General features: G+C 54.6%; 3 protein-coding genes across 5 annotated transcripts; all 3 read right to left on the minus strand.

Moving 5' to 3' along the window:
• Positions 1-14: 14 nt before the first annotated feature.
• On the minus strand, positions 15-11,086 carry SUN2 (Sad1 and UNC84 domain containing 2). Its single transcript, XM_064655101.1, has 18 exons — positions 10,938-11,086; positions 10,429-10,587; positions 9,678-9,850; positions 9,411-9,545; positions 9,128-9,223; positions 8,842-8,935; positions 8,594-8,664; positions 8,210-8,334; positions 7,616-7,837; positions 7,456-7,533; positions 7,330-7,373; positions 6,084-6,249; positions 5,771-5,998; positions 4,686-4,770; positions 4,478-4,593; positions 4,125-4,292; positions 3,617-3,709; positions 15-3,501 (listed from the first exon to the last, which is right to left on the minus strand). Exons 2-18 carry the CDS (start codon positions 10,554-10,556, stop codon positions 3,388-3,390), a joined length of 2,136 nt encoding a protein of 711 aa, XP_064511171.1. The 5' UTR covers positions 10,557-10,587; positions 10,938-11,086; the 3' UTR covers positions 15-3,387.
• Positions 11,087-13,021: 1,935 nt separating this feature from the next.
• On the minus strand, positions 13,022-22,778 carry LOC135414380 (extracellular serine/threonine protein kinase FAM20C-like). The gene is made up of 10 exons (XM_064655099.1): positions 17,548-22,778; positions 16,184-16,359; positions 16,018-16,096; positions 15,452-15,544; positions 15,159-15,274; positions 14,684-14,864; positions 14,457-14,566; positions 13,710-13,791; positions 13,544-13,603; positions 13,022-13,455 (listed from the first exon to the last, which is right to left on the minus strand). Exons 1-10 carry the CDS (start codon positions 18,024-18,026, stop codon positions 13,221-13,223), a joined length of 1,611 nt encoding a protein of 536 aa, XP_064511169.1. The 5' UTR covers positions 18,027-22,778; the 3' UTR covers positions 13,022-13,220.
• Positions 22,779-22,917: 139 nt separating this feature from the next.
• On the minus strand, positions 22,918-27,193 carry DNAL4 (dynein axonemal light chain 4). Of its 3 annotated transcripts, none has more exons than XM_064655098.1 (4): positions 27,085-27,193; positions 25,821-26,019; positions 25,032-25,115; positions 22,918-24,104 (listed from the first exon to the last, which is right to left on the minus strand). In XM_064655098.1, exons 2-4 carry the CDS (start codon positions 25,890-25,892, stop codon positions 23,940-23,942), a joined length of 321 nt encoding a protein of 106 aa, XP_064511168.1. In that variant the 5' UTR covers positions 25,893-26,019; positions 27,085-27,193; the 3' UTR covers positions 22,918-23,939. The 3 variants fall into 3 exon arrangements, with proteins under 3 accessions (XP_064511168.1, XP_064511166.1, XP_064511167.1); XM_064655096.1 differs by having other exon boundaries at positions 26,893-27,131; XM_064655097.1 differs by lacking the exon at positions 27,085-27,193 and adding an exon at positions 26,893-27,014 and having other exon boundaries at positions 25,821-26,022.
• Positions 27,194-27,455: the final 262 nt, after the last annotated feature.

A 27,455-nucleotide genomic window follows, 5' to 3' on the forward strand; every position in this document is an offset into this window, starting at 1 on the left:
ATGTACAAAACAGGACAGTTTTGATATAATTTATTTGTCTTGGTCTTTTTTTTTTCTTGCATAGGCATAAATTACAATCTGTTGATTAAAAAATAAAATGAACAAAACAGTGCAGCATTTGCAACAGGCTACAGCATCAAATACAAACTCCTGCCTGTAACCATCTGTTTCTGCAGGGTTAATTTGTAACGTGTGTAGGGGAAACTCAGAAGGAGGGAAAATAGAGGAGGGAAATGAAGTAAATAAGGGAAATCTGCTCTCACAGCTGTTCTGCATTTCTCCTGCCTCACCAGGCTCATCTTCTGCATCAGCTCTAGGATTAAATACCCTTGGGCAGAGATGCACATGCTGAAGCAGCAGTTTTATGTGCCCTTTTTTTTTTTGTAGCTCTGGGAAGTGTTGCAGAAATCCTGCAAGTGGCTGCTGGAAAGGCAGCTTGCCCAGGCATTCAGTACAGGTACTCAGGCTGCAGCCCAGCACTGATGCTGAATGTGGGGGCTGAAAAACTACATGTAGCCTCAGCATATGTTCCTGGGGATCCTCACACAGGCAGCACCATGAGGCCTCTAAAACCAGCTAGAGAAGAGCATAAAGCCCCAGGATGAGCCCTCACTGGTGTCTCCAGAGGATTTTACCTCAGAACAGCAGAGACTTTCATCTCCAAAGGACAGGGCAAGCTTGCCCTGTAAAGCCAAATGCTCCCTAACCCAGAGCCACCAGCTAACACCCCCTTGGAAGGTGCAGAGACCATGCTACAATTCTATTCTCAGGGAAAGAGGTCCCTTTTCCCACCTCTTACAAGCATGCGTGATTTACCACAAAACAATTTTTTCTTGGGCAAAGACCCTGTCTGCCCTGATAGTCCGAACCAGAGACCAGGGAGCCAGAAGAAACATTAAAGAAGGGGTTTTCCCAGTCTCATGGTTATGGTATTTGCTCCAGAAGCCAAAGAGAGGTGGGAAAAAGGGAGAGCTTCATCTCTGCTCTCTCTATCATTCAAATAAATACAGGAGCTGCTCTGCTGAGCCCAGAACAGGTCTAGGCATTGATAAAAGCACAGCTCCATGTGCACAGGGCACTCACGGACATGACTCCAAGGCAAGCAGGCAGCTGTAGATGAGTTTAAAATAACTTTGGCTGTGGATGCCAAGAATTAAGACTATGCTCAATATAGGAGAGAATTTATAGTCACTGGATCTGGCTACAGGTCAGCTTTCTCCCTGCAGCAGGGCCTCCCAGCTCTGCAGAAGGCTCCACAGGGTAATTTTAACCTGTTGGAGATGGGGCTGTGGCCTCTGGGCTCACTTCCCTTGCTTGGAGCAAGTGGACCCCTGCAGAAGGGATGTTGCTGCCACCATCCTCATCCCCTCAGGGTGGCATGGAGGGGGGCAGGGCTCAGCAACTCTGCCTGTTGATCAACACATTAGGGCATTATGAAGGGAGACACTTCCTCAGTCCCTTTCCCTCCTCCTCTATGCCTACAGTGCTTCAAGCAGAGACCACCAGAGTGGGAATCAATACACGGTGCTCTCATGGTGCCAGGGGAAGGATGATACCAGCATCAGGCAGGGATGAAGCGCTAAATGTGAGCCCTTTAGCTTTTCTTTCAACAAAACACAAGACAAAGATGGAGGCTGTAAATGCTAAAAGAACATAAGCCAAAATACATGTGATGCAGGGAACCAGGAGGTGGAGGGGCCAGATGGCTCTGGCACTCCTCAGCCCAGGGAAGCTCTCTGTGCATCCTTCCTGCAAACCCCTGCTGTGGCTCCCCCCATCTACAACATTAGCACAGGCAGGATTTCATGCCCACTGCAGTCAGAACTCCCCATCCTGCTCCAGCACTGTCCTCCACAGCCAGGGCTCAGAGAACAGAGCAATGCCTGTGAGGAGAGGTAGGAGGGAAAGGCAGCCCTTCCAAGAGAAAGGAGGTCAGGCTGCACCAGCCATCTGCCATCAGGGACTGGGAGCTGATGGAGGCAGCTCAGAGCACTGCAGGTGGGGGTGACTGCTGCTCCCCAATGAGCAGAAGCATGTTGGCACCTGCAAGCCCTGGAGACTGCCCCATCTCCCACCCAAGAGACCTGCAGAGCACTGAAGCAGCAGTTCCTGCTTGCTGCTAACAGTCATGTATACACAGATGCAGCCATGGGCAAAAGGCCACAGCCAGCCATTGCAGTCTCAGAGGACATTCAGAGCAAGGAGGGCAGGAATGCCTCCAGCACCCCATCAGCAGCAGCCTACAGAGGACCCCATCTCCCAGGTCCAGCTACCAAGCCCCCAACAACGAGGCCCATATTTCAAACAGCTCTGCTGCTCTTGTTCTAGCTTATTCTGCTATGTGCGCTATTCTGCTACTAAACAAAGCTCTAGCCCTCTCCACATCTAAGCCACTTGCCCAAGTGGCACCATGTAACATTCTCCGGTTAAGTACAAATTGCAAGGAAAAAGTCTTTTTTCCCTTTGTTACTACAAAAAAACCAAAAAAACCAATCCCAACACCCCAACTGTAAAATAATGCCCCTCCCCACCCCTCAAAAAAAAAAAAAAAACAACCAAAAAAAACACCCAGAACAAACCCCAAAGGAGAAGCAGGCAACAGGAATTTTCAATAGAATCATCAAGCTTAACACTGGGGAGGCAGCCAGCCTGGGAGGCCAATAGCATCACCAAGACCCAGCACAGCCACTGGCAGCATGAGGGCTTGAGCAGACGGACGGCAGCACCAAGGCAGGCTCTGCCACCAACATGTGCCACATTTCTCTCCTCCTGCCGCCCCAAACCGTTAGCTCTATGTTAACACTTCATTAATACTGTCTCATTTCCTCTCTGCCAGACCAGCATCGGAGGGCTGGAGATCTTTAGCCAACCCAATGCCAAGGCAAGAGAAGTGACCCTGTGTGGAGGGGACTCCACTGTGTGGACTGGTGGCTCCCACCTACGCCGGCAGAACCGGGCCAGGCACCACAGTCCCATAAACCGTATCGCACCCAAGCCCGCATGAAGCACATCACAAAATTACACACCCCTTTCCCAAGTCCTGGCAATGCTAGACACACCATCAGAAAGGAGCGGGGCAACAGGGACAAGGGGCAGCGCAGACCCGATAAAAAGTTAGCTCAAAAAGTTAAAAAAGTCCGATATGCACAGAAAACAAGCCAGGCTGCGCTAGGACCCATATGGGATGCTCTTGTCTCACCACCTCAGTCCTTAGAAGAGTGAAAGCCTCACCCCTTAAACACCAGCTCTTCTCCTCCCCGCAGGGGAGCAGCTTCCTGGGGCAGCTGCTGGCGCATCCCGGGATTTCTATGTGCGAAGCGGTGAACCAGACGAATCCGCTCCTGCTGTCAGCCTGGCGGCATCCTCATCGTGCTCGGGAGCCGGGGGTCAGTGCGCTGGCTCCCCGTGCACGCGGAAGCGGTAGATGCAGGTGTATTCGGGGTGGCCCCAATTGCTCAGCACCCGCAGCTCCACCAGCTGGTATGTGCCTACAGAGTCACCCTTGGGGAGAAGGGGAAAGAAAAACGTGAGCCTTTGGGAGCTCTCTAAGGCTCAGAGACCCCAGAGACCCCATTTTCTTCTTGGGGTCAGGTGCTCCAAGGGCCATTTTGCTTACCTCCAAGTAAAATGTTTGGATGGGGTCGCCATCGTGGTTGTAGGTGAACTGTCCAAGGAGAAGGCCCTCCTCCTCTCCTTCTTCCTTTAAGCCCTATGGAGGGGCAGGGAAGCAGAAAGGGAGAACCAGGGGTCATCAGAGAGGGAGACCAGAGGTGATGAGCACACCCAGGGCAGAAGAGAGAGGGAGACGTAAGCGTGCTTGGCCTCCGCTCCTGCTCTTCCAGGCCAAAACAGACAAATGGGGACAGGGATCAGCGGGGAGGGATGGGGGGGAAGACCAGAAGTTACACCTACTCAATCCCCTTTCCCCTTGTGTCCCTCCAAACTCTTTCTGAAGCCCATGCTGTTCCTCTCCCCACCAGTACTGCTTCTTCCTCTTCTTCAGGGTAAGATGAACCCCCTTCAGAGCACCCCACAGCCAGGTATGGGCTTTGTCAGCCCTCCCTTCCTGCACCCTCCCACCATGTCCCCCCACTCCTCCCTCAGGTAGGGGCAGGGATACTCACATAGACAGTGAAGTCCTTGGGGGCACTGGGGATGGTCCCCTGGGGTGAGAGGGCTTTTGGGATGTGCTCCAGTGTCACAGCTGTGGGGCGGATGATGCTGGAGAGGCGGATGACAGCAAAGCCCTGGGAGCCACGAAATGCCCAGCAGTTCCCAGGGTTGACGTCTGGCTATGAGCATGGAAGCGAGACACCAGCAATATTATCACCATCAGCGCCTTTTTTCTCTCCCCGACATCAGCCCAGCTGCTGGCTTGGAGCAACAGCAAGAGCCCAATAAAACCCACATGAGCAAGAGCCCAATAAAACCCAGCCAGTCCTCCCCCTCAGTGGGGTCCCGCCCCGAGGGTGCCCACCTGCAGGATGACACGGGGGGACTGTGAGTGGTACCACAGGGGGATGCCGAACAAGCTCAGCAGCGCTGTGCGTGTCTCGTAGGTCTCCGAGCAGCGGGTGTTGATGACGCTGGCCCCTGGCACAGAGAAGGGATGGCAGCAGGTAAGCTGCATGCCAGCACCCTGTGGTCCCCTCCCCAGGACAGCTGGCTCGTCCCCCACCACCTACCTGCTGACTCGAGGGCGTAGTCAACCATCCCCACACGGTCCTCGCTGTAGCGCTTCAGGGCCTGGCCCACGATGAGATGCACTTGCTGCAGCAGGAGCAGAGGGCACAAGAGGGGTGAAGGGCCAGGACAGGCATCCTGCCCCCCATCAACCTCCACCCTGCAGGGGCAGAGAGGGCACAAAGACCTTCCCACAAAACAGCTAGGGGACAGAACAGCCGGGGGATGAATCACCACGGCAAAAATGAGAGGACACGTATTTGGCTGGGAAGCCTTGCTAGAGGTTGCTAAAAATACCCCAGGCATGCTGGGCTTGCCCGTCCCCAAAAGAGAGGCTGTGCCCAGGGGAGGGGAGTGGGTACCAGATACAACTTGACACACCACCCAGTTCTCCTCGGCATCATCTGCTGGTCCTTCCTGCCCTTTCCCACAAGATTGATGGGAGCTTTCCCCATCCAGGAAAGGGGGAGCTGGCTGGAGAATCCTTCTGGAGCCAAACCCAGCCAAAGGAGCTGGGACACTGCAGCACCACTGCAGGTCTAAACTTTATAGAGTGCACAAAGCTTGCACAGACTGCAGGGACTGCTAATCCCAGCTTGATCCCTCCCTCCACTACCTCCACAGGGAATTGCCAACAACTCTTTCCAAAGCAAGCAGACTCATTTTTTCCCCTTGGTGTCATTCTGCTGAAATGCTTTGCACCAAACAACTCAGCAGTGCTGTTAAGAATGAGGATAAGCAAGATGCTCCACCCATGGAATCCTTGCTGGCACCCGCCCTACCTTCTGGGTCAAGGATGCACGAGCAGAAGCTTGGATTTTAAGACAGTAAGAACCTCACAGGTGTGCAAGTATCAACACTTGTGACCCCTTCCAGGGCAGAGTGCAGGTACAGACCGAGAAGGAGCTTCAGGGATGCTCTTGCCCGGTGGGTTGGGATCAATATCCCAACTGTAGGGGCTGTTCCAATGGCTGTGCCATCTGCCAGGCACACGTGCAAGCCCCTCTGCACACACACAATGAGGCACAGTCCCCAATCTCACACCTGAGGTCACCATCACGTCCCTGGGGCTCAGGCCAGCACTCACCTCCTCTGTCACCCCTGCAGTCCCCCCACGCTGCAGGGCCACTCCACTACCAGCCTGAGCATCCTGGGCCGAGAGTCTCCGGTCCTCTGAGACTTTGGCAAGGATCTTGCGCTCCAGAGCCTGGAGCTCTCTTTGCAAGTCTTCCCGCTGGAGGATGAGGCCAGTGGCACCATCCTTCCGGGACTGTGACAGGAACTGACTGATCCACACTGGGAATTGCGTTTCCACCTGAAACGGTGGGGACAGAGCTTAGTCCGGGAGCAGGAACCCTCACTCTTCTCTCTGCCAGGCAGGGTGGGGACTGGGGACTCACATCAGCCCGCACTGCCTTCAGCTGCTCCAGCATCCCCTCCACATGCTTCCCCATCACCTCCTGGTCTGATTTGAGGCCCACCAGCTCCCTTCTCAGCGCTGCCACCTCCTGCTCCAGCTTGCCCACCTCCTGCTGCAAGGTCCCTCGTAGACTCTCCTCTGCTGAGCTTTGTGGAGAGAAAGGCAACAACACTTCGTGACAATAACCCCAGCTCCCCTCTGCACACTGAGGGAAGAGGTTCATCCCACATTGCCTATGCTCAACCCCATCTCCAGACCCAAAACATTTTAATTCCTGTGGCAGTGACACCTTCTGCTGCATCCTGTGGGACAGCATACACAGCTCACCCCTTGGCTGAAGGGCCACGTTCCTCACAGGGATGCAAAACGACAGCAGCACAGGTCATTTGCTGCAATCACCCTTGTAGCGCTGGTGCTAGCCACAGAATCACAGAATGGGTCAGGTTGGAAGGGACCACAGAGGGTCACCTGGATCAACCTCCCTGCTTGAGCAGGGCCATCCTAGAGCACATTGCACAGGATTGTGTCCAAACAGTTCTTGAATGCCCAGAGAGGTTGTGGAGTTTCCCTTACTGGATGCAATCTGTTCCAGTGCATGGTCACTTGCACAGTAAAGAAGTTCTTCCTCATATTCAGGTGGAACTTCCTGTGCACCAGTTTCTGCCTGTCGCCTCTTGTCCTATTGCTTGATACCACTGAGAAGAGCCTGGTTTCATCCTCCTGGCACCCTCCCTTCAGATACTGATGGGCATTGGATGAGGTCCCCTCTCAGCTGTCTCTTCTCAAAGCTGAACAGGCCCCGTTCCCTCAGCCCTTCCTTACAAAAAACAAGCTCCAGTCCCTTATTTATCTTTGTTGCTCTCTGCTGGACCCGCTCTAGGAGCTCCATGTCACTTGTACTGAGAAGCCCAGAACTGGACATGGCACTCTAGATGTGGCCCCACTGGGGTTGAATAGAGGGGCAGGATCACCTCTCTTGACCTTCTGGCAATGCTCTTACTAATGCACCCCAGGATACCATTGGCCTTCTTGGCCACAAGGGCCCCTGCTGGCTCATACCCACATATCCATCCCTTCCTTCCCCCCAAGACAACACCTCTAAATCTCTCCTTTTGTCCCAAGCAAACCAGACCTAGAAGCCCCTCCTAAGCCTCGCTGTGGGGAATTCACTCTGCTTCCTGCCTGCCCCTAACCAAGCAGTGGCTCTGCCCAACAGCCAGCGTTACCTCTGCCACTCCGAGTTCAGCTCCAGCAAGCGCGCCTCCATCTCCTGCCAGGAAAAGGGGAAGGGGTGAGACATGTGACGCTGGTAGTGGTCCTGCCCAATTACCACCACATGCTCATTCCCTTACCTGAGAGGCTTGTGCCATCTTCCCCAGGCGCCCGTCTAAATCCCTCTGCACCTGGGCTCGGAAGGCATCCAGCTCACCCTGCAGGATGAGGAACATGGTGGAATATCAAAGCCTGGCCCTGCACACCCCCATCTCCCCATGTGCCGCCTGCACCCCTCACCTGGAGGTGGCTGGTCACGTCAGTGCGGAGATGCTCCTTCAGCCCCGCATCCCGGCGGTTCACCAGCCCCTCCAGCAGCACCAGGATGTCCCCTGGGGGTGGCTCTTCTCCTGCTGTCACGGCTGCCGCCCCCCGACGCAGCTGCCACCGTGACAGCTCAGCCTCCAGTGCCTCGAAGCGCTTCTCCAGGGACTGGAAGCGAGCCAGGAGCCGGTGTCCTCCCTGCAGCAACCAAAACACGGTGAGATGCAGCCCCCCCAGGAGGTGCCTGCTCCACAGCACCCCTGTGGAAGGGGTCCATACCCCCCATTCCCCAGAGTCAGTTAACACCTTATTCATCTGCTGCTTCCCAGGAGACGGCAGAACTTGCCCCTGCTCCATTCCTGGGGCAGCCCAAAAGTGAGATGGCCACAAGCTGGCGAAGCCATTTCCACCACAATCTGTCACAATCTGGGCAGTTTCCACATCTGCCTCATTTTCCACCATTCTCCATCCCCTAGAAGCAACCCTTCAGCCATGGACCACATCATTCCAGCTCTCCCTGCAAGGCACCCATCCCCCCTGGGCCACCACCATGTCTTTGCTGAAGCTCACCTGGTCCAGCATGGTCAGGTCCCCTGCTCCAGGCACATCAGAGGAGGAAAACTTCCCAGCTCCCCACCACGGGAAGGCAGGCAGGCTGAGTGTTGACAGCCCATATGGGTAGAAGTACCAAGCTCCTGGACATGCAGAGGGATAAGATGGTTAAAGCCACAGGCTACTAATGGGCCACAGCCGGGGATAGGGTGGACATGCAGAGACTCAGCCATCAGCATCCCCTGGGATTACCAGGAGGTCCCAGCACAGTGGAGCAGATGGACCATGTTACCAGGAGCCATGAGCACTGAGCTGGGAGCCATCCCATCCCCCAGGTATGGCAGTGGCATGCTCTGCACTGCCCCAGACCTCAGGGCAACACGTGGAGTCAGGCTGGCTTACCGTAGGCGGCAGCAGCGAGGAGCAGGAGAAGCAGCAGCAGAAGCAGGGACTTCTTCACACGTGGGTAGCGCCTGGAGCATAGAAAAGGAATAGGCACCTGTAGGACTGCAGTCACCTTTCCACCACCTCTGGATGGGGGCCGAGGGAAAGCAAAGTCCAGATGGGCTTTGGCAGACACACCTGTGCTCCAGGGTCCTGCAGGTTTTCAACACACCTCCCCCCTCCTGGTGTCCCACCACCACACTCACCTGGAGAAAGGGATGCTGTCCAGGCGGGGAGCTGTGCCAGTGAGGCGGCGCCAGGCACCTACCAGCCCCGAGAACAGCCATGTCATGAACCGAACTGCCAGGAGGAAAAATAAGCCTCAGGAGGGGTCCTGGTAGAGATGTCCCCTCCATCCCCCAGGGATGATCCTAGAAGGGGAAAAAACCCCTTCACCTGATCAGGAAACAGCACACACAGCACTTAGGGAGTAGAGACACTGACAGACAAGAATGCTGCTGCTGGAAATGCCCCTGCCAGCCCTCCACTCACCTGGGGAGGTGAACACCTGCCAGAGGAAGGAGCCCACTCGGGAGGCTGCAGTCCTCAGACCTGACCCAGAGCTACTTTGGCCTGAGTAAAAGTGACCTGGAAAGGAAGAAGCAAGTCACCAATGGAGCCAGCATCCCACGGCACTGCCCAGGGCAAAGGCTTTGCACTGGAGGTGGCATGCAGGGGGGATTGGCAGCACCCTGAGTATGGCCAGGCCCTAAGCCAGTCCCCCAGGAATGTCTCCTTCCATCCCTGCCACTACAAAGAGGCTGGTGATGCCTACCAGCATAGTCATCTTCTGAGGAGTACCCAGATGAAGAGGCATAGGTGTCGTACGTCTTGCTCTCCAGCAGCCCGTTGATCTTACTGGACTCTGTGTCCCCTGTGCCTCTTCTCCTCCTGGTAGAGAGCTCCCCACCTGCTCCCAAAACACAGAGTCCCGCTGAGAAACCACCCACCACCACTTCCACAGGGGGCAACCCAGTCAGCCACCCTGGGGGGCTGTCCCAACACCTCCCCCCACGTGCTGCAGGAGGGTGGGAGGGCTCACCCCAGTACGTGCCACTGTCCAGGTCATCATCCAGCATGGAGCTGCCCAGGGCAGCAAGGCCCCGACTGCCCCCCAGGTAGGACTCGCTCATCATGGACTCGCTGTAGTAGGAGGTCTGGGTGCTGGGGGCGGGAGAGAGGCGCTTTGTGCTGCTCGATTTCCTCCTGATCGTCCTGCCGGAGGCGAGAACAGGCTCATCAGACATGAGTGGTTACTGCGTGGGGGATCACAGTGCACCCACGGGGGAGAAGTGGGGAATTCAACCCAATCCCTCGACCGGCATCACTTCCCCTCTGCACCAGAGGGCAGCAGGTCTCGGAGGGTGCAACCTCTGCTTTGCAAAAGGCCTTCCCGCCCGTCCACGGGCATCGCTTCCGCTCGCACCGCTGCGGTTTTCCGGCCGGCACTAACAGCGCACCTCCCTCCCTCCCTCTCTCTGCCTCCCGCCATCCAGTCGGAGGCAGCTGCAGCTGGGAGGAGGCACCCAGCCACCCACGGCAGCTCCTGTGTCGGGGCAGAGGTGCCCAGACAGGGAGAACGGGGCTTTCGCTGGAGCAGGGGCACAGCCAGTGCCAAGGCGGCCGGCGGCCATGCCGGAATGTGCCGGGCTCCCCGCCACGCTCCCTCCTGCGAGCCATCCCGACACCCCACCCGGGAGGATACCCGGTCCCTGGTGTCCCTGGGATGGAGTGCCCAGCCCCAGCCAGGTTTGGGAAGGGGGGGGCCTCCCCCACCCCTGCACCCCACCAACCTGCCGGCGGTCTCCTTGAAGGGGAGCTGTGTCCCACCCAGCAGAGAGGTGCCGCTGCTGCTGGTCGTGGCATCGTCGTCCCCGGGGTAATAGCGGGTGGTGACAAGGCGCTGACTGCGGCGGGACATGGCGCCTGCACGGGGGGAGGGCACGGCTCACCTGGGGGCGGGCGGGGATGTCGGAAAAGAGAGGGAATTATCAGTAGGAGGGACCCACCGGCGGGGACCCCACCCCTGTGACAGCGGGTCCCGCGCACACCGAACCCCCTCCCGAGCTGGTGTCCCGGGATGGAGCCACCTCCCCTTATAGGGCGATAAAACTCTTCCTCTCCTCTCCCCTCCCACTCACGCGAGGTCCCACCCGCGCGTGGAGCCGCTGCCCCGCCGGTCCCTCCGAACACTCCCGGCCCGACTCATCACCTTCCCCCCTGCCCGGGCCGAGCCCCGGGCCGAGCCGGCCCTCCCGCAACTTCCCCCCGCTCCCCCCGGCCCCGCTCCACGGAAACCCACCGGCGAATCACGCGCGGCGGGGAAGGAGCCCCCGCCGTCCCTCCCGGCCGATCCTAGCTGATCCCAGCCGCTCTCGCCGCCGCCGCCGCTCCCTTTTGTTTTGCGGGGGCAGGCGGCAGCCGCCTCCCCGCCCTCCTCCCGGGCCCCCCCGCCGCCACCGCCCCGCCCCGCCCGCCGCCGCGGAGGGGGGGGGCAGCCACCGGCCCCCCCGGCCTCTGGGGAGCGCTTCGATGTCCCCTTCTTTGTCATCATCGTTATTATTTATTATTATTATCGCTGTTGGCATATTATTTTTATTTTACTTTATTTTATTTTAACCGTTTTGGGGGGCCAATGGCGAGGGCCCATCCCCACCCCCTGGTGTTCACCAGGACCTTGTCACCAAGAACCTCAGCCCTTGGGTTCCCCCTCGCAAAGTCCACCATAGGCAGTAGTGAGCCCAGACAAGGGCGTGGGTGATGCCAGCCCAAAATGGGAGCTCCCAGATCTAGGGCTGCACTCCATCCCCGTTTGGGTTTTGCTGGGGTGGCTGGGTTGCCAGTCCCGGTGGGGTGGGAAATACCCACACCCCTTACACCACCTGGCACGAGGACACAACCAAACCTATCCCTGCGGCGTGGGCAGCCCTGCTCAACGCCCATGTGCCCCACCGCCTTGACCGGGCAGGCGTGTTCTGCTGTTCCCCAGACCCGTGGCCTCAGACAGCCTGCTACCATTGCTCTCCTGCACGGGTGGCTGGGCCGGCTTGGCAGGAGGGTGTGAGCCAAACCAGGCTTCTCCCACGGGACCTTGAACCTCGGCAGCACAGCTGGGACCTTGTGCAAACTCACCAGGCTGAAGAAACAGCTGCCCTCCCACGCCCTGTGTTTTAAATCCCACGGTACCTCAGAAAAAGATTTGCCGGGCAGGGCTCTGTGAGTGGGGGGAACCAGCCGCCTGTGTCTGGACATGGTTGTTAGGCCACGTCCATGGGGCATGGTACAGGAATGGACCCCCCTCGGCTTTGCTTATGGAGCAAAAAGGTATTTATAGAAAGAGTTAAATAATATGAAGCTGGCAGAGGGGGAAGAACCTGTTGTAAGACAGCCCCGAAAGCTTTTCCTCCCTGTGCTGGGGTTTGGGGCACAAGCCAGAGCAGCGGCAGGAGAACGTGCCGCCAGCACTGGGGGGGCACACTGCAACAAACCCTGATTCAGTGGCCCTGGCCCCGTTGTGTAACGCAGACAGATCCTCTTTGTCTCTCTTTTCTTTTTTTTTTCTTCCTTTTGAGCCCATTTTTTGTTCCAGCCTAAATCTCTGCCTGGCTTTTCCAGGGCAGCTCCATCTCTCACTGTGCCAGCCACCCTTTTTCACCCTTTCCTCTGGCTTCCCATCCCTTTGTGGGTGCCCGACTAGGACAGAGGACATCTCCCCTACTCGGTAGCACATTTATCTCTGGCCATGCCGATGCCAAGCCTGTGCCCCATCCTGGGGACACTGGCAGTGGCCCTTGTGATGGCACCTGCCCCAGCTGATGTAACCTTGCACATGGATTAACCCCCCGGGAGGCTCAGGGGATAAGCTGGGTGTTGAGCCACCAGGCACTAAATAGGGTGCATGGCCCCAGGTCAATCCGTCCCCTTCTCAGGAGCCACTTTTTTGGGTGGTAAGGGAGTTGGCAGTGGTTCCCAGGCAATTTGAGGTGTTCCAAGGAGAGTGGGGCTTGTCCCCCTTGCTGCACCCCTGGTGCTGCAGAGGAATTGGTGATGCCAGAGCCATGGGGGTTTTCAGGTGGATGAGGGAAGAGCAGGGCAGGGATAAGTAGTGAGTGGCTGGGAGCTCTTGCCTCATTTTCCCCACACCAGCAGTGGGGAGTCTCAGCTCTGTTTTTGGGAGTCACCAGGGCATCACCATGCTGGGGACGGGGTGGGGCAGAAGGAGCTTGCCAACTGCTCCAGTTTGGCAGCTCTTGCTTGGAAAAGGCAGGAAAAATCCCTACCCTTTCCTGAAAGGCTCTTGAGGGATGAAGCGACATGTCCAGGCATGTGAGGATAGGCCACGGCTGGGAAGGTAGCTGTGGTTGGGAGATCTCAGCTCATGTCATCTCCACTAGGCCAACCTTTTTATTTAAAATCTCTCCCTGTCCCAGCTATCCTTACAACCCGCTTTCCTGGTACATCACACCACCAGCTTTGGCACTGCCAAAAGGCCGACACTACACAAAGTCAGAGCTGCATGCTGATCCCATATCATCCTTGGCAGCACCCAAACACACCCCAACCCAGCAGGATACCCAGCCCCCCATCACTCCCATGACCCCACATCATCCACCAGCACCTCATCTGGGTGGGCTGCCCTGGCCAGGCAGTGTCCCACCTCCACCAGCACCTTCCCCAGGCGACGGTCCAGCGCCCACAGGTGGGGCTCAGCCAGGATGGGGGCCAGTGGATCTGTGGCCAGCGCCTCCCGCAGCAGGTCACTCAGGCGGTAGGGCTGGGTGGCCAGCAGCTGCAGACGCAGGTAGGTTGACTTCTTGATGCTGCCAAAGATGAGGAGGGAGATGTCTCAACAGTGGGAGCCTCTCCCCGACAGCAGATCTGGGGCAGGCAGCGGCAGCCCTTTCCTACCTGCAGCATTGCTGGAGGGGGGCCAGGATGGACAGTTCGTCGCGCGAGTGTGTGCCAAAGCTGGAAATGGGGGAAAGCCCACCAGTGGGTGTCATGGTGGCATTTCAGCAAGACTGGCAGTCTCCCCCCATCCCTTTGCTGTGATTGCTCCCCTCCCCAGCTTTACCCACGGCCATTGTCCAGGTGGAGCAGGAAAGTGTCATTCCCAAATTTCTCGAAGGTCTCGTAGTGGTGCCGGTCCATGTTGCCTGTGGTGGGCCAACAAATTTGCCATCAGTTTGTGGGATGGGAGATGGGAGCAGGGATACAGAGCACCCTCCTGGTGTGAGACTGAAACCCAAAGGCTGGGGAAAAGGTCTGGAGGCACCTCTAAGGTGCCCATCTGGTGGCCATGGCCATGGAGGGGAACTGAGCAGAGACCCTACCGGCCTCTAGGCCCCTTCTCATCCCAGCAGCCCCACAGAGGGACAACAGTGGCAAATGGAGCAGAAGTAATGGCAAAAGCATGGCTGGGTGGCCAAGAACGAGGAGATGGGAAACTCTCCAAGTCAGATGATGGTGAGGGGACAGTGCAGGGAAGAAAAAGCAGCCCAGGGGCGGGAGAGACAGCCAGAGCCCTGGGCATCACGTCTGCCTCTGGCTTTCCAGGGGCTGCATGTGGGAGTATGCTGGAAGGTGCTTCCTGAGTCTGGGGTGTTCAGCTGGGATTTCCCCAGCATCTCTTGTCCTTTGACTTCTGCCCTAGTGGCACAGCCCTATTCTCTCATTTTGGGTAAGAGTGCAGCTAGCTGCAGCCTGAACAAGTTTGGCCAACAAGCCTCACAGGGCACAGCACTGTAGGACACGGAGACATTTGGGCTTCTCTGTCCCAAGGGAGCTCCACAGCCCTCAGCACCAGAATGGAGGGGCTCACCCATAAGGAAATCGAGGATCGTCATGTCAATGAGGTCAAGGAGGCGATGGCCCCTGTCGTAGGGCGGCGTCTCTCGCACCCGAGCGCAGTAGTTGGGGTTCAGCTCCCACCTGCTGGCAGAGGCCGGGGAGGGAACGGGGGCCACTGAGAGTGGCCATGGAGCAGCCCCCTCCCATCCCATAGCTCTGCTGCTCCATGCCCCCCGTACCCCCCATGCCCTGGCTCACTCAGCTTTCTTGCTCTTGTGGTAGGAGCGGCGCCAGGGGCTGCGCCAGGAGCGGCGCTTGGCCAAGGTCTTGTCAGGGAGCAGGGCAGCCATGGAGCCCTCCAGCCGGTCCGGCTTGCCACAGAGGGCGTGCTCGGTGGAGCAGTAGTAGGAGCACTCCCCATAGAAGCAGATGTTACCCGCTGGCCATGGGGACAAAGCAAAGGTTGATGAAGAACAGGAAGGCGACAAGCCTGTGACCCCCAGGCAGGGTGGTCTGGCAGGCAGCCGGGGGAGGATGCTCCATGCACTGTGGCCATGCACCACTGGTAACGCAGTGGCAAGGAAGGCTGTGAGGAGCAAAGCCCTGTGGCAGGGGATCCACAGGAGCTGGAGCAGTCCCCAGAGGGATAGTTTGCCCCAGGGCAGGAGCAGACAGGTCGAGCTGAGCTCCATGTGGGTGGCCACAGAAGAGGATGGATAACATGAAAGCTCACCTGGGGAGATGAAGAAAGTCTTAGCCAGTTTCTTGTCTGTGGTGATGTCACGAATCTCCTTTGTTATATTCACCAAACGGCCAGAAACTGGGGGGATTCGCCGGAAATCCAGGATCCTGAAATACAGAACTTGGAACCATTTCTTATCGACCCCGGCTGGTTTTCACAGCAAGTTATTAAACCCACCAAGAGGTATCCCTCACAAAAAGGAGGGAGAGATTGGATGAAGGAGCAGTTTCTCTGCTGCTCTGCCAGCATGGGAAGGCAGGGTTGGATGTAAAGCTTATGCTCACCTGTCAAGGTGGAAGGCTGCAATCTCTGCGTTGTGCCGCTCAAAGTCCGAGAAGTAGAAGAAATCAACAGGGGTCTCCTGGTCCCGGGTCTGCCTGGGAGGGTGGGGGTCACTCTGAGCGTGGGCTTGGTTCCAAACCACACCTCACCTTGTGTCCCCTGGTGACATCGGAGACACAGCAAGACCCAGTCTCCTCCACTCACTTTCTGATGGGTGGTGTCACTCCAAAACCCCATCCAGGCTCCCACATACTCCTTGCTTCCAACACAAGGGCTGGGAAGCCTCATGGACTGGAGGCTCCTGGATAGTCCTCATGGACCACCTTCTTCTTTCCACCACTGGAGGTCACTACCCCATCACAAGCTGCATCCAGGCTGTCATAAGCAGCCAGGGAAGACAAGGGAATGGGGGCTATTCTGCTTGCCTCAGTTTTGGGATGGAGGTGCTGAAGCGAAGCAGTGCACAAAGCATTTGTCCATTTCTTCCTCCATAGTCCCCTCTGGCCACTCCTTGCTACCTAATGGGACCATGTGGGTGGGGTAAGGGGTTGTCCCAGGCTTTACTCACTTCATGGGCTTGAAGAGGGCCTGCCCGTAATTTGGGAACGTCATGATGAGCTTGAGCTGGGTCCCGCCAGACTTCTGGACTGAAAGGAGGCACACAGGGATGAGAGAGGCAGGCAGCAGACTGTGGGGCAGGGGTGTGGACAGGGGTGTGGACAGGGAGATGGTACCTGAGCTGATGATCCTCTGTGTGGCCAAGTCCTGGAGGAGTGTGGGCAACAGGGGGTCCCAGCGGGGGTACAGCTCATAGCGGTTGATGCCAACATGGAATTTGAGCCAGGTGGGGTAGGTGTCATAGGCCGTCTTCCCTGTCGGGAGGAGCGTCTCGGCTTTACTGCTGCTGATCCTGCAGCCCGACAGCCACCACCACCCAACAACAACAACAGCTTTTAGTGGAATGGGATCTGTCCTCAGTCCCCAGGCACTTCCCAGGAGCCAGTGTGTGGAGGGTGAGCCGTGGGGAAGGCCCTGCACAACCACTGTGTGAGTTCCAGGTTTCATGGTGGCAAAACCGGAGCACAGGCTTCCCAGCCATCCCCAGCACTGACCTGAACTCCCACCCCCAACAACCCATTCCCCTTGGACAGGTTTATCACACACCCTTGGTTTCCCCAGGGGGATAAGTTTGGGTTAGCACTATCCCTGTCTCTGTGCATCCTGCAAATTGGCAGTTAGTTGGCATTCAAAGGAGCTCGTGGGAGTATCTGCCCCCCCTCTGTGCTAGCACACACTGGCACTGCAGTGGGACAGTTAGCCCAGGACATCTATAATCCAAATCCATGTCTCTCTCTAGGAAAACAGACTGTGCCTCAATTTCATCAAACCAGACCCAAGGTTATTCCATAGGTGAGATGGTCCTCAGAAACAAGGCAAATGCCATTTGTGGAAACCAGCTCTTAAACCAGCTTTTCTTCTCTCCCAAATTTAGCAGGCATCACTTTTGGAAGGTGTGCTTTCCATAAGGAAGCTGTTACAACGCTAAAGCTTTTAATATCTTCCCTTCTAATTAGAGGTTAGTAGTCCAATGATAAAAATAGGCAGCCGGCAGCAGTGAGCTCAGCATACAGCCGAGCCTAAAGAGGTCAGGAGATATTCTGCCAAATGCAGGATGGGAATGGTCTCACTGTTAGAGATAACCCACATTGCAGGCTTTGCATCTTCAACATATCGGGAGAGGGGATAAAACTGGTTAGAAATCTGGACTGGGGACTTCCTCATATACAGAGAGAGGGACCAAAGGCTAGTCTGCATTGGGGAAGGGAAGGAGACCACCCAATAGATACCCTACATAATACAATGAATAATTCAAGAATCTCCTTTGGCTTTGCCATGTGCTACAGGCTTATGAATAGCAGCCCAAAAATTCAGGGCTAAGAGAGGATTTGAGGTATGAGAAGAGCATGCTCAGCAGGGGGGGCCCCTCCAGGGGAGGATGCTGCTCTCCATAGGGAAAGTACATATTTGGTACCCACTGCTTGTCCCCTCAAACCCACTTATCCCCCAAAAGCAAGCTAGGGTTGAGCTTGCTCCTCACCATTCGTCACTCCTGCTGCTGCGCAGGCTGAATTTCTCCATGGGGTTGACGACAAACAGCTTATCTTTCTCTGTCACCTCTGGGATTGGAATGTTGTAAAGAGGATGCTCAAAAAGTGCCGCCAGCTTTGATTCCTTGGTCCGTCCCGCATTGCCGCCTTCTTGTTGGTGCTGGACCCACAGCTCTCCAGTCCTTGCGTGCAGCCCTGCTCCCTGTAGCTGAGAGGTTTTTTCCAAGGAGCTATTGCTGCCACCGAAATCCTGAAGGATTCGCAGGCTCAGCTTTTTGAGGCTGGACAGCATGGGGCTGCCTGATGGGACACCTGTGGCTTTTGGTGCTTTTGTATCGCAGCTGCAGGGCTTGTGAGCTGCAGGGAGAGCAAAATCCATCACCAGGTGTACAAGGAGGGCCAAGAGCAGAAGAAAGAGAAGCCTGATTTTAAATTTCCTTTGGAAAAGTGTTTGCAGCCGGCGCCACATCCTTCCTTGCCCAAAACACTCAGCAAGGGGTAGGCACCCACCTAGGGTTAAAAGAGTTGGTGTGGCCACAGCCCCTGTGTAAAAATAAAAGAGAGGTGTCCTGGATTTAGAGCATCGCAGCAATAGAGCAACTGGTGCAAGAACAGAGTCACAGGACAGATCTGCCAGTGCGGCACTCACAGAGTGACACCACCAGGATGGGACAGGAGGTTGTGGCGGGGTTTATCAGTGCTGATAAGGGTCAAGCTGGCACTGCCAAGGTTAGGGTGAACGGGGCAAGTTCCAAATCAATAGCTGCAAAGCTGGCCCAGGGGCAGCACTGGCTGCAGTTGACCCCCTCACTGTCCTGTCTCTCTGTGCTATCACCCACATGGGGCTGCAGAACATTTCCTGGCATACACGGCATTAAAGCAGTTCTGCCCCTCTGCAGCACCCACCCTGCCAAGCACTCTGCAGCTCCATTCTCCATGTGCATCACAGCCTCACACTCAGAATCCAGGAGAATCTTTTCCCTGCTGCTTAGCCAAAGCAATTTTATCACCCTCCTTCATCCATTCAAAATCAGTTGTACTAAATGCACCTATCAAAAACCACTCAAATGGCATAAAACAAAGGGAATGTGAGTATCAGCATTGCCGGGAAGGGAAATGGTGGGCTGGCAGTGTAAGGAAGGGTTACCAAGCAGGGTAGGTTCATGGGTAGGGATGCTCCCAGAGCCTCTAAAGCAGGTGGGGAAGGCAGGCAGGTAGGCAGGAGTGGGGATGCTGCCTTGGACATCACCGCAGAGGGGCAGTGGGACCTACTAAGCATGGGGAGCACTGGCAGCTTGTGGAAGGGAAGGGCAGCCCAACTTTACAAGAAATTCCCTTTCTCAGTGACATCCAGGGACACAGAGCTGGGCTGCGTGCACACAAATGGTTCATGACTTGTAGGGAGGGAACTTTGGATTTGTTAAAGGACAGAGAAGCACAGGACCACCTGCAACAAGCCTGGGGGCTTGGGTACAGAATCTGGCATTATGTTTCTCCTTTCTTTGATTTCCCAAAGGATGCAGAAGGCATGTGAAATCCCATACATCATGTGATCCTTCCTTGCTGCATGTTGCACCAGGAGCCAGCTTGGAAATTCTCACTCCAAGCCAGAGAGGGTATGATGATCAGTGGACAGAGGGGGATATTCTGGAGACCCCTTCCTCTGCTGCCATCCCTGCACTACCCTCTCGCTCACGCTGCCCTCTCCACACCATGCTGTGCCGTGTCAGGCTCGGTCCCCTCCCAGGCGGTGCGCTGAGAACGCGGTGTTCCCGGTGTTCTTGGCTCGCGTGTCCCACGGCGCGACAGTTGCCTGGAAACCGCCTCCGGCTGACACCATCAGCCGCCCCAGATTCAGCCAGCCCCGTGTTCCCTTCCCCGTGCCTTGTGCTGACAAGATGGCCGATGAGAGCCGGGGCAAGCGAGGAGGAGGAGAGCTTTCCAGCCCGGCTGGCGAGCCCAAAGCCCCACAGAAGGAGCTGAGTGGAGGGAAGCAGATGGCTTCCTTGGGGAAAGGAACACGGCGTCTTGCTCTGGGAAGTTTGCTGGATCCAGTCCAGATGCACGATTTGGAAAGAAGGCACCTAGGAGGGGTGGTAGCTGGTAACTGGAACATGGGATCATTAGGTCATTGCTTAGGGCGGAAAAAAAACCCAACAAAAAACAAACAAAAAAAACCCCAAACCACAAAACCCCCACCAAAATCCGTGTACTAACTGATTGCATCAAAGGAGCTGAGCTCAGCTCCCAGAGCAGGGCCAGAGATTTCTTTATTCCAGATCCAGCCCTGGGAGACTGAGGACAGAGGGAGACCCCCCTCCTTCCGGTGTCCCAAGCCAGCTCCAAAGTGGGCTGGAGGGGATAGAAACCTCCTTCCTATGTCCTAGAGTCAGACAGGCACAGGGACGCTATGGGCTGAAGCCACCCTACTGACTGTGAGTCCCGTCCCAGGGAAGCTTACAATCCTACCTCCCTCCCCGATTTAGCATCCCACTGGAAAGCAGAGGCAGGGGGCTTAGGTGGGGCACTTGCCACCCTTAGCACTTCAATGGAGGCATAAAATATTAACCAAGACATTTTTCAGCGAGTCAGTCACGAGCCTGCAGCAACGAGGAAGAGCTGGAGACCTTCAAAGCCTGCCCCAATCGCCTGACAGCACATCGATGTACCTTGTTGCCATGACATCATCACAGTGAAGCGGTAGAGTTTGCACTTCTTTCTTCTCATCTTCCCCCTCCAGCTCTTCCTCCATCTTCCCAGCAGGTTCAAGTCACCCTTGGGGCAGAGGAGGAGCCCTACATCTGAGGACATTTTCACTGCAGGCTCCAAGTCAGGACTCCCTGGCAGCTGATAATGATGTTGCCCATCTCCCCTCAGCAGGGAGGGATGAAGTCATGAAGCACAGCCCCCTGAGCTGCTATCACAGCTTTACGGGACGGGGAGATAGAAAGAGTCATTTGGCTGGCACCCATGCATCACCCTGCGGTTTTTATCTCATTTTCTACATCTGACTCACTCTGATGCTTTAATGGGTAATGGCAGCAATATGCAGGGGGCAAGAAATGAGAGGGAAACACAATAGCAAGCCAACTGTTGCCAACTTTCCTAGCTTTCTGCTGAAAATTCATAAGGTAAAATCCTCCAGCAACAAACTGCACTTTTATAGTCAAAAGCAGAGAGGCCCCAGAGGCTCCACCATAAATCATAGTTTGGGTTGGAAGGGACCTTTAAAGGTCATCTAGTCCAAGCCCCCTGCAATGAGCAGGGACACCTTCAACTAGATCGGGTTGCTCAGAGCCCTCTCCAGCCTGACCTCAAATGTTTCCAGGGATGGGGCATCCACCATGGCTCTGGGCAACTTGTTCCAGTGTTTCACCACCCTCATTGTAAAAGACTTCTTCCCCACATTCAGATTTGAACAAACCTCTTTTAGTTTAAAACCTCTACCTCTTGTCTTATCACAACACACCCTGCGAAGAAGTCCCTCTCCAGCTTTCCTGTAGGCACCCTTTAGGTACTGGCAGGTGCTATAAGGTCTCTCTGGAGTCCTCTCTTCTTCAGGCTGAACAACATCAACCCTTTCAGCCTGCCTTCATACCAGAGGTACTTCAGCCTTCCAGTCATCTTCGTGGCCTCCTCTGGTCCCAATCCAGCAAGTCCATCAGCCACAGAGGAGTCTCTTGTGGAAAACACAGAACAAGGGACCATTTCTGATCCGTAAACCTTACTCCCCTGAAAATTATAGGTATGCCCAAAAATGTGCCACATCTACAGCAAAAGGAGGACAAAAGTCTTTCTTCTAGCACACGGGGACCAGCACAGCATGGCTCAACTTGCAACAGGCAGGACAATCAATCTTATTACCTTAAACACTTGCTTCAGAGCAGGGGCCCTGACACACACAGCTGAATTTTGGGAGGCTGAGGCTTGTGCTTTCATGTACAGAGCCAATGACAGGCCTGGAAACCAGCTAACAAGGGTTGGCCTCTTCATGGTAACTTCCTGTGGGAAAGCTGTTACCCTTGGAAACAAAAATAGCCTGCCACTCTCCTGTGAGCCACCTTGCACTTACCTTGGGGGAGTGGCAGTGTGGGAGCTGCCTTGCTGCACATTCGCACCTTGCTCAACTCAATCTGTTTGCACACGCAAGCTTCGAGAAGGCTGGGGAGCAGTCACCGCTACCTTGTTGCCGAAGCAGGTCACGAAGACACTAGCTTTGGTCAGCTGGTAGCCAAGGAGATAACAAACAGGCAGCAGCCAAGAGGTTGCATACTGAGGTAAACAGCTCCCTGTGGTCATCTGCAGGTCACCACGACCCTGCAGAGATGCCCATGACCAGCATGTCTGTGCATATGCACACAGCAGTTAATTATTCATTAGTCTGAAAGAGGCATGATTAAAGCAATTGTGGTATGGCTAAGGGTATCATCATGCTCCAACGTTGGGCATTCCAAAGACACTGGCTTTACCTTTTCCTCTGAATCTAGAGGAGATAGAAAGTTGTGGAAGAGAGAATAATCTTTTCCACCTGCCAGGTGCAGAAAGAACCAGTCAATAGCACTATCTTCATGTAATGGCAGCCAGCTGGAGCGAGACAGAGCAACCACATCATGAGACAGCTCAAAGGATTTGGGCTCTTCTACGCAGCACAGAAATCCTGATCACAGGCCAGGTATCACGGTACTAACTACCTTATAACAGTAGTTTTGTGTCCCTCCCGCCTCACAGCTCCCACCTGATCAGTGAGGAATTACGTGAGAGGACATTAGTCCCAGCCAAGCACACACGGTCCAAATTTGAAATAATTTTCAGTTGTTTTCATATTACTCCAATTTATGGCTTATAGAAGAGCTCCTGACACGAAATGGAAGAAGGACATCTCTAGTGTAACACTGAGGTTCAGAAAAGGAACAAAAGGAATTGTAAAAGACCCTCCACCAGCTTGATCCACTGCAGGCACTAAGGCAAAGAGATCCTTCCATCTTGAACTATGCACTAGAGGTGCCAGCTGGCAACATTCTGAGAGGAAATCTGAAAATAAGGAAGCCACAAATATGAGACTCTGAAGATTAGAGCCAAAGCGCACCAGCTGACCAGCAGACACAGGTATGCTCCCTTGCTGCTACTGCTTAGACAGCTGCGTAGACTGGGGGATTTGTCCAGCAGCACTGTGGGCCTGGCAACCTGCCTCAGCACAGTGATTTGCACTGGTAAAAGGAAATGAACAGGAAGGATGAGAGGCACACAGAAAACTTGCAGGATGGAGATCTGGCACTGTCCTCTGCCTGTGCTACACCACTGTGTACTTATTTCCATGTTTCTTGAACTACTTTTCCTACACAAACACACACACACAAACATTTTGCTAAATTTTTATTGTAAAAACACAGTTCCCCAGATTTATATAAATAAGCCACAGACGTAACATACAGTTACGTTCATTCCATCCTCCAACACCGACAGCTTTAAAAAATGAAACAGGCTAAAAGAATGCAAGTCCAGAAAGACATTAGGTTTCTGATGACCAAGTTATATTTCACATGGAGCCTCCTTCCTCTGTCAGCCCCAAACAAGATGCTGAAAGTACACAGCACTTGCAACACCCCCAGGAACTGACAGGGAGGCATTTGAGCCTTAAAAAGAGCTCTCACCCACTCCCCAGGCATCGTCAGCCGCCTGTGTTTTCATGCTGTCTCAGTGCACTGTGGGTGAGAAAGGAGGGGGCAGTTTGCATAGCAACCTCCTACACCCAGGCAGCTCAGCTGTTGTACCCTCCCAAAAGCAGCAGGGAAGGGCGAGCTGGGACTGCTTCCCTGTGGCTCACACCTCCACGGGCAGCCTGAAGGGAGACCCTTGGTGCTGCCAGGTCTGCATGGACATATTAGAAGTGAGAAAGAATGTATGAGCAGCATTCAGAGAGATGAAAGACAGGTGCTGGTCAGAACTATACTGCATGGTAGCGGGGAAAGCAGAAGAGAAAAAACAAGATGTGGAACAAGTGGGAGTTATAAAAACCATAGGGCTAGATAGCACTTCTTCTCTTTTGCTGACCCTTGCTAGTGCTGCTGTGTGGCTCTGCAGCATGTCATGAGATTAACTATCTTCCACTTCCCTTCTGCTTTGGCTCAAACACCAAGGAAAGAGCCACAGACAGATGAGAAATCCCACGAGCTAGGACAGGACAGCTTAGCCAGTTTACACACACACACACGCACACACACGCACCAACTATATGTATCCTATGGAACTGTTACATCAGTATGAAAAAGAGAAATCTTGACATTTAACTATTAAAAATAAAGCCCCACCTCCAGATTGTAGAAAACCTGTCAAGAGAAGGACAAATCTCTTGTATTCAACAAGTCTGGGACACAGACAGGGGTCAGGAACACTTCCAGACACACACGGCCAGGCTGCCACCAAAGAACATGTACAGCAGATTCTTCACCTCGTGAGTGATCTCAAAGCCAAAACCTTCCCCAATCACCACGTGCCAGGAGGACCCAAACCTCTTGTCCATCGTCTCTTTGATCATCTTGGCAGCACTCTGGTGAACATTAAGGCAGAGAGGATAGGGTGAGATAAAGCAACCAATGAGGTTTTATGCAAACATCCCCCTAGTCTTCTCCCTTGACAGACTACTCAAGCCATGAGCAACAGGTATAGCAGCTGCACTGCAGGAACAGGGAGCTGCCCAGAGGTACACCCAAGGGTAAAACAGGTCTCAGCAGCCTCCAATACAGCAGCCAGAAGAAATTAAAGAACTGCATCTAGCAACCCCTTCTGTTGTTCACCCAGCCTGAAGTAAGAGCTCTGCTTTAGATGCTGCTGGAGTTAGATGCTGGGTGTGGTGAGCACAAGAGGAGATTCAGGTCACTAAGCTGTGGCTATTTTTTACAGGAGTCCATTTTTTTTCTCCAGCTAATTACCAAAACACTGAAACTAGGCTGACTTTTAAAAGGCTTGCTTTTCCCAGATCACACCCTGCTTGATCCAAAAAAGGAGAGAAGAAGATTTTGTAGGGGCATGCAGTGCACTGCCCATGGAGCAAGGTGTGTTTTCCCTTTATCCTTGGTCCTAAAGCCAAGAAGGAATACTTAGCAGACTTTCCTGTACTCATCCCCAAAACAGGAGTCTCCACACAGTTCTGAGCCAAGCTCTCAGGACACAGGGCATTTTATGAACAGAGTGGAAGCACACCACAGGAAGGTAGGATCAGGAAGGAGGTAAGGTCACTACTAATCTCTGCTTCCTGCAGGAAAGCAAAGTGCTCTTATGGAATCTTGCAGACCAAGGGAACTGAATCTGAGATCTAGCCAAGTTCTTTGCTTCCTTCTACCCTTGCTCAGTGCATAAAGAGAGTAATAGGATGTCAGGACCTGACTCCACCCTGCCCTGCACCCTTAGCCCTACTCCTGCAGGTCCCCTGAGCTGCATCAACAGCAGGCTGGCCATTTTAGGATCTGGCTAGTACCTCGTTGTTGGTGGCAAATTTCTCACATGCCGTGACACACAGCTCCATGGTCTCCACACGCATCTCCTCCGGCATGTCCGAGTGCTGGAAAGGGCAAACAAACAAGAGGAACTACGCAACAAAACAAGAGCTGGACACGAGACAACAGTAAGTAGCCCTTACTTTTGCATTGGCTGTAGTTGGGGCTTAGACATAGTAAATATGAAAATGGTTTATTGCATTAGAATTGATTCATTCATTCCTTGTTGCAGCCAACATGGAATTCTTGTCTACCTACATGAAGACTAGCACTAAGAAAGCACAGCTTAAAGGAAGAGATCAAGGCATTTGTCAGTTTTTCTGCTCTAAGATAAAGGGAAAGCATGTTAATACTGCTTGGACCATGGTCCTTAATTATTGCTATAAGCATAACAAAGTCTAAATTACACAGCCTTTTCTTCTGTTGCTGCTATCTGGCTGGCTAGCAAGACCTTTTGCTCCAGCTTTCTTAGGACAAAAAGAAAGATGCATCCAGAACAGATAGGGCTCTAAAGGCAGTGTGCTCAATCTATTAGATGGATCACTTTGCTCCAGACTTCCTCTGGCTGACATGGGGAACACTGGTGTTAATAGATTTCTCTGACAGGGGTCAAAGATAGGGAGAAAGCAGCAGTGACAACCAGGATCCCTCCACAGGACCATCAGTACCCATGTTCTCACAGCAGCTACTCAGTGGGAGAAGGCTGGTAGGAATGAAGGCAGTTTCATATCTGTGACACTGGTAAATGTGCAATCCATCCCCCTTCTTACCCTAATCAGTGGAAAACTGTGAAGCCTTTTATAATCAGCCTCATCCTTTTTCTCCTCCTCGGTCTCTTCCATGGTCCTTCCACAGGGACCCCAGGAAGGGGTAGAGGGTCTGCCTGTAGCTCAGCAAAGCTGAGAGGAACTCAGTTCTGTGAACACGAGCAGCTTCAGCAGGAGGAGCTGCTTCTTGGCCCAGAGGACACTGCTTCAACAGAAACAAACACGAGGAAGAGACAGAAAGCTTTAAATTAAAGCGAGAGGCAAATAAAACTATTACGAGAACATCACGCCATCTCACTCACTGGCCATTTTCTCAACACTGCCTTCACATCCCACGCACAGAGAGTGTTATCTCACAGACCATTCATGGAAACAAATTTTTAAAAATGTATCCTTTTCCATAAGCGAGGCTTTAAGAACACAGCACTTCCCAGAAGCACCAACGGAGCTGGAGGGAAGCGCTGAGCCAGGCTACAGCTTTTGACAGAGAACAATACATCAGCCACCACAACTCTTGATTAGTTCCAAAATGATTTTCCCAGGGCACTATTATCTGCCAGAGCTTCAAACAGCACATGACAAGCAAAGGGCAGGAGTATTTTAGACACAGGATCTGCGTACGTAACATTTAACAGGAACATCTCGGTCTCGTTTGTGCACTTGCTCCTCAGATCCCTGAGCATTTGTCGGCTGGGGAGGACCATATGGGAAAACTCTGGACCGTGCCTCTGGGCCTAATTACCAACCTGACTCTGGCAACACAGAGGCACAGCACTGACTGACAGATCCAGAGCATTTCACCGTGGTCTTCCCGCTGGTTCCCTCACCCGGAACAAAGCATCTTCCTCTCCCACCCAGCGGAGGCAGGGGCGAGCCCATATTAAAGGCAAAGCAAAACAAACACGACGTCAGGCGACAGATCAAGTATTTATGCCAAGTATGTAGAGCCGCTGGCTGAAGCACCAAGTCAAGCAGACCGCCAGCTCTCACATGGGGTAGTCCCAAACCACAACCTCCGCAGACCAGAGCCCCCCCCCGGCTGACACCTGGCAAACCCCGGGAGCCACTTCCATACCCATCCGCAGCCTGAGACGTGCCCGGGGCCACAGCCCAAGAGGTGCGGGGCGGCGGAACGCGGTCCGAGCGGGCCGCACACCCGAAGCAGCCCCGCCCCGCCCCGCCGACTCGCCGCCGCGGCGGACGAGCTCGGCCAGCGGCGCTGAGCGGAGCCCGGGAATGGACAGGGGGGCTCCGGGCGCGGCCTCACCTGCGCGGCCGCTGCCGCAGCACCGTTGCCAAGGAAAGGCCACGCTTGTCATGGCAACCGGCGCGGGAAGTCCCGCCCACCTCAGCGGCCATTGGGCGGAGCGCAAGCCCGGCGCGCCTGATTGGCGGCCTGCGCTGGCGGGCGCCGCGCGGGGCCTTGGGGCGCAGCGGCTCTGGGGTGGCCACGAGGCGCCTGAGCTGAGTCCCCGCCCCAGCACCCGGTATCCGGCAACTTAGTATTGTTCTGCCTAAAAACCCCTTTGGGGCCCAGTTCTACCTTTTTTTTTTTTTTTTTTTTTTTTTCTTTTTTTTTTTTTAACAACAAGGATAACTGTAAGAACAAGGACCGATTTGGGGCAATTCATGGGTTTT

The sequence above is a fragment of the Pseudopipra pipra genome, chromosome 5 (assembly GCF_036250125.1).
Source record: "Pseudopipra pipra isolate bDixPip1 chromosome 5, bDixPip1.hap1, whole genome shotgun sequence".
NCBI lineage: Eukaryota > Metazoa > Chordata > Aves > Passeriformes > Pipridae > Pseudopipra > Pseudopipra pipra.